General features: G+C 46.4%; 1 protein-coding gene and 1 long non-coding RNA gene across 3 annotated transcripts; one reads left to right on the top strand and one right to left on the bottom strand.

Moving 5' to 3' along the window:
- The first annotated feature begins 674 nt into the window (after positions 1–674).
- LOC120692641 lies at positions 675–1,694 on the top strand. 2 transcript variants are annotated; one of them, XR_005682690.1, is made up of 4 exons: positions 675–828; positions 920–1,002; positions 1,228–1,269; positions 1,470–1,694. It is a non-coding gene; the product is annotated as an uncharacterized LOC120692641 (long non-coding RNA). The 2 variants fall into 2 exon arrangements; XR_005682691.1 differs by having other exon boundaries at positions 920–1,082.
- A 6,031-nt stretch (positions 1,695–7,725) lies between these two features.
- LOC120689868 (proline-rich protein 2-like) lies at positions 7,726–9,099 on the bottom strand. Its single transcript, XM_039972311.1, has 2 exons — positions 8,852–9,099; positions 7,726–8,724 (listed from the first exon to the last, which is right to left on the bottom strand). Exons 1-2 carry the CDS (start codon positions 9,012–9,014, stop codon positions 8,030–8,032), a joined length of 858 nt encoding a protein of 285 aa, XP_039828245.1. The 5' UTR covers positions 9,015–9,099; the 3' UTR covers positions 7,726–8,029.
- Positions 9,100–9,370: the final 271 nt, after the last annotated feature.

Below are 9,370 nucleotides of genomic sequence, written 5' to 3'. Positions count from 1 at the left end.
AAAAGTGATTACAGTTGGTGGTATGCGCCTTTTTTGCAGCAAGGCTGGAAGGCGATACTCCCAGCTATTTGTGCAGCGTGAAAGCCGCATAGTCCAAAAGGAAACGGAAATTTCCTCTGCCCTGCCACCGAGGAATTTTTTTTATTTTTAACCCTTTTTAAGATTATTTTAAAACTAATCCACTCTAAACTATATTTCCATGGGTGAAAAACTATCCCGTGCAAATATAGTTTGGAGCAGGTTAGTTCTAAATAATCTTTAAAAAGGTAAATAAATTGCCACCGAATCATGTGCTTGTGCTCCATCGACCTGAAGAACGAAATGAGTGCGCAAAAATGTTTCTTTTGGATTCGACATGATATTTTTTTAATTGATTTATTTATTTACGTACAAATTAAGGGAACCAAAGCTGTCTACCCGGTACATCCATGACTTGACTTTAAGTGAACAAATACCCATTACATCAAAGCTTTTAAGGAATTGACGTGCTGTCGGCTTCAAACTGTGAACTAAGTCTCTTTTTTAGCAATAGTCCTACCATGATTAGTGAAGCCGAAGTATAGACTGTCGATAATCTCAACAGACTCTTGATAACAGAAATTCTCACTACTCAAGGATCCAAGACGTGCGATAGATATTTATTCCCAACTTGGAATTCTGTCAAAATAATTCTGTTAAGTGAAAATGACAAGAGTTTTGGGTATTCTTTTTCAGATCTGCTATCTATTAAGTTCTGCCCTCATTGAGTTTCTATGCAGAGAGATCATATGATAGCTAGCTCTGAGTATTTACACCCAATTCTGTGAGAATGGAACTGCAATGATCAAGGTCAGGAACTGTATCCCTTTGCCTCCTTTTCTTTTCCCCCATTCCTTATGATACCAAACAACATTATGTATTTCTCACTTGTGATATGCAGCGGGTGGACATGCACTGTACTAGAGACATTAAGAGATTGTGATGTGTGTTACTTTCGAAGCTAACAGTTAGCTGCTCGACCAAGTATGAACGCAGATGAGACAATGAATTGCATTCTGACTAAGTCAAAATTAGTATGATCGAATTTCATGAAAATTACATTGGTAATATTGAATTATGAATCTGGTATTCTTTAGAACAATACTGCAATGCATCTATTAGCTGTATGAAGACCACTGTATCTCTTCATAAATACTTTGTCGTATATCGTAAAATATGAGAAATGATAGATTATGTGATTACTTGCAGGAAGGTATGCTTGAGGCCATCACAATTCAGGAATTGGCTCAGGTAAATATAAATCTTTAGCAGTGCAAAAGACTATTTATGTTGTTAAGACCTTTTTTATCTTGCAAATTAGGCTGTAGCATATTACTATCTGGACTTGCCAAAAACATTTATGCAGCAAATTTATGCATGCTACTAATAGTACAGTATTGTGACTTTAGGGTGCACTCTCATGAATGGTTCTTATCTTCTTTTGGATGTAGAGGACTGGAGCAGCCGCTGCATGGCCTATTTAGCAACCTGTGTTGGCTGCTGACTTTAGTTTGCTAGGCCTCTAGATTTAGCATTTCAACTATATGATGTGTGAGTAACTTGAATGGTGTATCAAGATTTTTCAATGTAACAGCTACTTGAATGGTTAAATGAGCTGCTAGTGACAGTAAGTTGAATGGTTAAATGAGATTTTAGTATGTATGGCTTATTTGCTCTCTTTTCCTGTCCTATTTTTCTTTTTCTTTTTCTTTTTCTTTTTCTAATTCATCATTGGAGACATGTTTTGGCATGTGACGTCACCGATGAGCAGTCATTGGAGACGCGTTTTGGAAAAACGTGTCACCGATGAGGATCATTGGAGACGCGTTTTGGCGAAACGCGTCACCGATGATTGTCATTGGAGACGCGTTTTTGCAAAAATGCGTCACCGATGTGATTTACATCGGTGACGAAAATTTGGTGACGCGAGTTTTTTTCGTCTCCGATGCATGTTTTTCCGCATCTCCAAAGTGGAATTCTGGCATAGTGAGGAGATACCGTTCTTTAGAATGTGTTAATCGAATACTTCATAACAAGAAACCTATGGAAGCAAGCCGACGTCAAGGCAGGAAAAGTATAACAACATATTGGGCCCGTGGGCTGAAAGAGCGTCGCAGCTGATGGAGTGGGAATTGGGCTAGCAAACTTCGTCAGCAAGTTATCATGTTCTAGGTTCCTTTTATTTTAGAAAGTTTGTTTCTTGTTAATCAAGTCATGTCATCATCGACTAGGATTTATAGCCTATAAATATCAGCCTGCAGGCTTATAATCAGATTCATCACATTGATCAATCAAACACATTTACTTTCTCAAGTACTTTAATCTTTTTGCCTTAGGAGTTGGAGTAATGTAGCTCCTCGACGAGCTTACTTCTAGTAAGCTAGGCTGCATCGCTTAGATCTCCAGCAAGCTGCAAGTTTCCGTCACCGAGTATTCCAAATTTCAACTTTCGAGTGCATCGCTGTCGTTGGGTCTAGATCTTATCCACTAGTTATCGAGTATCTTGGATCATCGACCGATGGCGTATCGCTTTTGTCTCAATCTACAGTATTCACCAATTATCGATTTTACCCTGTCTTGTGAGGATGATCTCTTGCTAGATATGGTAAAATCAAAATTATCCTAGCCTTGATTAAGATTGCATCCACTGATATTCCATTAATCCATCGTCACTTGTTTAGATTGCTTAATTAGCTTTTATATTGTTGAAATAGACGATAGATTGTTTAATGGTCTGTTGCATATTAATCTTGGCTACTTCTCAAGTGCCGTTGAAACCGAGTTCTGCTGTAATTAGATCTATCGGCTGGTGAAGTTTAGATTAACCTCTTGCTGGCGGTATTTCTATATCGCAACTTCCAGGCGCAATGTTGTCGTTTCATCTAGAAAATACTGATGGTAACGTTACTTGAAGATTTGTTGGTTTGTGGTTCTATTCATAGCGAATCAAGAGCTCAATGGCACTATGTTTCCTATCAGCTTTCCAACCGATAACTTTTGAGTTTTATTGTCATGAATCATATAGATCAGGATCGGATAACCGATGAACTCTATGACCCTCTGGTTTGGTGTGGAGCGGTGTGGATGGCCTTGTGCAGGGGACGTGGAGACCCCATTCTTCATGGAGAAGCTCTTTAGTGGAAAGCGGAATCAAGGTAACCATGGTGACTTGGCAAGTCTTGGTGGTGAGTCAAGAAGACTTCCAGAAGAGACTTGGTGGCCGAGAGCAGGGTTCTAAATAGAGTACTTCAACAACGTGGACTAGGAGTGGTTTAGTGTCTACCGATACTATGAGATACGTATCGAGAGTTTGTTTCCTCTCATCCTCTCTTTACGTTTCCGCATTTCATACTTGCAACTTGTGTGCCTTTATTCTCTTAGAGTAGCATCAAGTTAGGATTGGCTATAGCTTGCATAACTCTTTTGGGATGTAGTTTCACACTAGATGAACCGTATATAGTTGCACATTTAGATAACATATTTTAGTTTAAATATTGTGCAAATTAGTTGGAGCCTTGGGGTAAGATTTTAAGTTGTCTAATTCACCCCCTCCTCCTCTTAGCCTACGAGCACCCTAGAGATGCAAATTTCTTTTTTTTCATATAATGCCGTCTAGAGATGCTGGTGAAAGTGAAATTGTCTTAGTGGAATACGGGATTAAGGTGACCGTGGTGACTTGGCAAGCTTTGGTGGTGAGTCAAGAAGAGTCCCGGAAGAGACTTGGTGGCCGAGAAGCAATACTCTCGATAGAGTGCTTCAACAACGTGGACTAGGAGTGTCTTAGTGCCTACCGATACCACGGGATAAATCTTCGTGTCTAGAGTTTTGATTTCTCTCATCCCCTCTTTACGTTTCCGCATTTCATACTTGCAACTTGTGTGTTTTTACTTTCTTAGAGTAGCATCAAGTTAGGATTGGCTATTGGTTGCATAAATTTTTTGGGACGAGGGTTTCACACTAGATGAACCGTAGTTGCATATTTAGATAGCATGTTTTAGTTTAAATATTGGGCAAACTAAGGACCAATGGTGGTCACCCTTTGGATGATGAGTGATTGACAACATTGTATGGATTTGATGTATCTCTTGTCTCGTGATGTGCAGGTGTAGGATGCGGCATGACGGTCGACGGCGCGAGGTGAAGATCAGGCGAAAGATTCATGCCGAAGGACCGTGGTGAAGGATGGACGCGAGTAGGCTCGGTGAAGCGAAAGGTTCATGCCGAGGAACCAAGACGGTGATGGGTGAATGCGAGTAGGCCTGGACTGAGGGACACGAGGAGACCGGGCGGAGTCATGGGGCGGTCCACATGGTGCACAGAAGAGCAAGAGTACATGATGATGAAGACGGCGTCGGCCAAGTCGGCGAGGACGATGGCGAGTCAAGTAGGCGGCTCGTGCGGCGGGCGCGCGTGAACGACTCGAAGGCGTCAAGGCTCGGCGGGAGGTCGGACATTCATTGACATCGACGGTTTGACCGGTTTGGCCTCAAAACCAGGGAGGCAGTCACGTCATGCGGCGGCGTGCAAGAAGGCTTGACCGGTTTGACCTCAAAACCGGGGGCGCATCTGATGCGGCCGGATGGCGGTGGTGGAGGACATGTGGCGTCATCGCGAAGCTCCGAGTGGAAGATGGATGAAAATGCCACTGGACGAGTTATTCTCTAGTAATAGTAGAGTAGGGGTAGTTTAGTCTTTGGACAATTTGGATGTAATAAGAAGAGAATGAGGGCTAATCTCATGCTTCGTTTCATTTTCTTCCACCTTGATACCTTGCACAAATAGGAGATGCCCTAACTTTCTTTTTGTCCTCCGAGCGTCAAGTTTTGAGTGATTGTTTTGTTCATCCTTTTGTTCTTCACGTTTTTCTTTTTCTGTGATTTTTCGGAGAAGTTTTCGTGTGATTTTCGATTCGCATGTTTTACTCCATCTTTTGCGATTATGTCTGAAACATCTTGTGGCTTATAACCTTGTGATCATTTTATCCAGAGGAATTCGCGTGTGATGGATTGAGCGAGTAGATCGGTCGATTTCTTCACTTGCTGTTCGTTTTCGCTTTCCTCTTCTTGTTTCTGTTCGTTTGCAGGAATTTTTGGGTGAAGCAGAGGAGGCTCGAGGGGAAGGCAAACCAGTTGCGCACGCGGGCGCTGGAGTGTTGGCGCAGCCTCTGGCAGCCGCAAGCACGGCGGCGCGGCGAACGGCTGCTCGTGCGGCTTGCTCTAGCGCTGGACCAGGTGCGCGCGAGCCTGGCACGTGCAGCCAGGGCACGTGGGCTGCCACGCACAGCAAGCCCAGGGCGATTTTTTATTTTTCAATTTTGTTTTTTATAAAAAATATATTTTTGTTTTCGAAATTTGTAGAAATATATTCCGGCTGGCACCTGGCCGGGCGGTTGGAGCTTTTCTACAAAGAATTTCACGAAATATTTACGTCCAAACCCTAAAAGACCGGTCGCCCGGCAACATACTACCGGCCCCAGTCCGCCCGGTAGCGGGGGACATGTACACGCCCGACGACGCGAGGCCGTGCGCGAGCGGCGCACCGTCGCACCAACCCAACCTGGCCCGCACGCATGCCCCGTACCGACCTCTCCCGATTCCAGCCACGCGACGCCTCCACGTACACCACAACAAGACGAAGGCGCAGGCGACCATGTGCAGGGGAGGGGCAGCTGGATTCAATAGCTACTGGTAGCCAGAAAATTCTATCTAGCCGTCGACGGTACCAACAAATGTCTCGCTCGCTTGAACAACTCTATATAAGTAACCATTCACTCCTTCTGAATTCTGAAAGCAACAGAGATTAGCCTTTCACCCAACACGAATCCCATAGCTTGAGGTCGCTCGATCGTCGGGTGCAGCAGCCGCTTGTTGGAGCCTGCAGGAAGCAGGAGGAAGAGCAGTGGTGGTGTAACCATGGCGCAGCCGCAGCCGCAGCCGCAGCCGAGAAGGGAAGACCCGGAGCTGCGCCAGGCGCAGCAGGGCAGCAAGGCCCCGCAGCAGGAGCCCATCAAGTACGGCGACGCCTTCGCCGTGAAGGGCGGCTGGCCGCGCAGCCTATTGCGCCGCGCGACGCGGCGGCCATACGGTCCGCCGAGGATAGCCTTCTGGGCGTGCAGGTCCCGCAGGAGAGCGGCGGCGGGTTCAGCGCTGCGGCCTTCATGGAGTCGGCGGCCGCCCTGCTGCCGGCGACCGGTCCTTTAGGGGTCCGGGCGCAATTTTTTTCGAAAAGCCCCTGCCGCCTGGCAGCAGGGCGGTCAGGTGCCGGCCGCCCGGCAGCGGCCGGCAGCGGGGCGGCCGGAGTATATTTCTGTAAATTTTAAAAATAAAAATATATTTTTGTAAAAAACGAAATTGAAAAATATAAAAATAAAAAAATCGCCAAGCCCAGGTGGTGCGAGCGGCGTGCAACCGGTCCACGCAGGCCTGCAACCCTTGCGAGGGCCACGGGGCGCAGGCCCAGGCAGCTCCCGCGCGGGCCAGGCAGCGCTGGTGGCCAGGCCCAGCTCGAGGGGCAGGCCGTCCAGCAGGGCTTCGCTTCCAGGCGGAGGCAGGAGGGCACAGCTGCTGGTCCGCAGTCCAAGGTGAGCACTAAGCAGGCCGTGGCCAGTACTTGCAGCACCGTGACTCCGTGAGCTTTTTTGCTTTATTATCTTCTCACTTTAAATTAATTCCTGCTCACCTATTTAAGCTAATTGTTTAGCTCACTAATGTCTCGTGAAAATCAGCATGCTTATGTTTCGAAAAAAATCAGCATGCTTAATTTACTTGTGTTGATTAGCTTTTGATACTTGTTGGTAGCTTTACTTAAGTAGATCGCTTTACGTCGGCTTTCGCTTTGTGTCAAGTTTTTGGCATTGCTTACCTTTGCTTCCGCTTTGCGTCGAGATTTTTCTAACCGTTTCTAGGGTGAACTCGTCATGTGTTGGCTTGTATCATCTTGGCGGTTAGAAGAGAGGTGCGTCGGGTTGATTTTGAAACATAGGTCTTGTTCTCTCGGAGGCTTTTCAAAGGCTCTCATTCACCCCCCTCTGGTCGCCCGTCCGGTCCTTCACAAACTAGTTTTGAGCTTTATGTTAAGGTTTTAAGTTGTCTAATTCACCTCATTCATCTCTTAGGCTACGAGCACCCTAGAGATGCAAATTAATATATTTTTTTTCTTATAATACCCTATAGAGATGCCGGTGAAAGTGAAATTGTCCCGGTTTATGTTTAACCTTTTGTATAATGCCCACGATTTACAAGAAGTCATACTACCAGATAACTTTTCTTGTATTTTCTGTTTAATAATTAATACTGTAGTATATTTCCATTTCCAGTTCATTTCATTTCTAATCTCTGCAACCCGCGATGGCATTCCTTGCTACCCAGATTTTCAGAACTTGTTAGACATAACACTAACAACTTATAAATGCAACGTACTTCGAACTTGGAAAACAAGCAAGCAATGTTGTGTCTTACACTCCTATGGTAGGGCTGAATTCTGAAAAAACCACTTTTATGAAGTATGAACTCTGAGTCTCTGACCAAATCTTATCTCTTCACTACTACAAAGGCATGCATGGGCTTTTGCGAGTCCAGTCTCGATCTGAATCCCTCGTACAGAAGAAAATCTGTCAGTCAGACCATTTATAAGTCACGCCTAACCTTACACAAAATCAAAATCCCATTTCGTCCATGCAGAAAGAGCTGGTAGCTTCTTATATGTATATTTATCAAGATAATGACACATGGTATTAATCACAGACCAACATGAACAATTTGACAACAGTCAACATGGAAACATCAACCGTAGGAAAATGCAAATACTTATATGTAATTATCCAAATTTAAGATAATTTCGTCCAGGCCTACATCCTCATTCCCCAGAACAAATGCTTTATTCCTAGTATAAGCTGGAGGCTTGTAAGAGGCTAAGAGCTAATGAACAACCTCAAGAGACCAAAAGAGGTAAGGATCCACGTAGCATTACGAATGCAGACCAAAGAACTATGCTTGGGCTCTGACCGATCTCTCTAAGCCTTGATCTCCTCCTTGCCAGGAGGGAACTTGCGGAACTTGGGGAAGAAGAAGGGGTTCTTCTTGATGAAGGGGAGGAGCTTCTTGAACTTCTCAGGATCCGTCTCGGGGTTCTGGGTCTTCTGATCGGCAGGAGGATGGTAGATCGGCGTCGGGTGGGAATGCTCCGGAGTGGGTGGCTTGTACTCCGGCACGGGCGAGTGGTACACCGGAACGGGCGTTGGCGGCTTGTACTCCGGCACGGGCGCGTGGTACACCGGCACGGGCGTCGGCGGCTTGTGCTCGGGCACAGGCTTGTTGTGGAAATGGGGGATCACGATGGGCTTCTTGGGGATGTGTGGGATCATGATGGGCTTCTTGTGCAAGAGGTGCTTCTTGTGAAAAGGGTCGCACAGGAACGCGGAGGCGCACTCTTTTGATGAGTAGTGCATCTTGCCGGCGACTGCGACGAAGGTCTTCTTCTTGTCGTCGTCGCTGGACGGCCGGACGATCCAGGACGGCTCCTGTCCGGGGCATGGCTGGTTGGTGGTGCTGTGGAGCTGCGCGAAGCAGTCCTGCTTCAGCTCGCTGTCCTCGCGGAGGAGGTCCGCTGTGAGCGGGACGCTGAAGGCGCCGGACTTGCCAACCTCGCCGAGGGCCTTTGTCTCGAACACGCCGTCGGCGTTCTTGCACTTGACAGCCACTTTTAGGCCTGCAGAAATAAAACGAGGTCATGAAAATTCGTCAGGTAATATTTCTCTACAAGATCGTGTAAACACAAGTTTCCCAGCAAAAATGCAAATGGTTGGAGGTTGAATGTAGATCAGCCGTCAGCGTACCGTTGAATGCTGCCTCAGCATTCATGTTCTTCCTGCTGCAGTCGGCGCACTTGGCCAAGCCGACGACCATGGTGGCCATCTCGGGTTCTACACCATGGGCTAGTACTGCCACTAGCAGGACGGCACCGAAGCCCGCAAGCAGACGGGGAGTTACAGGCCCCATTGTGGAATCTTTGGCTGGTTCTTGCGAGTTCAGATGACTCTTGACTAGGTAGCAGTGGATGGATGGAGATCGAGGAGAGGCCGTCCCGGGTTTATATAGGGATCCCAGGTGACCGACGGAGCTGAACCGAAGTGTCTGGCAGAAGTTAAGTGCAGCTGCTAGCTAGTGATCAAGGAGCTATCAAAATCTGGCACCGGCTTTGCAGATTTAAGAGTTAATGTGCCGTTCCAAGTTGATCATCCTCTGTCTGCTCCCCAGATCTACCTGCAGGCTACTAACTCCGTCGATCTTTGTTGACGTCGTCCACGCCTCCATGGATGCATGCATGGAGGATCACCAACAAATAGCTGCATTTA

Source organism: Panicum virgatum, chromosome 9N (genome assembly GCF_016808335.1).
Source record: "Panicum virgatum strain AP13 chromosome 9N, P.virgatum_v5, whole genome shotgun sequence".
Classification (NCBI taxonomy): domain Eukaryota; kingdom Viridiplantae; phylum Streptophyta; class Magnoliopsida; order Poales; family Poaceae; genus Panicum; species Panicum virgatum.
Note: the sequence above shows the minus strand (reverse complement) of the source record. Positions and strands in the feature narration are given on the sequence as shown.

Coding starts and splice junctions, on each gene's coding strand:
- LOC120689868 (XM_039972311.1), bottom strand. CDS start 9,014: ATGGGGCCTGTAACTCCCCGTCTGCTTGCGGGCTTCGGTGCCGTCCTG. Junction 8,725..8,851: donor TGCTGAGGCAGCATTCAACG/GTACGCTGACGG, acceptor TTATTTCTGCAG/GCCTAAAAGTGGCTGTCAAG.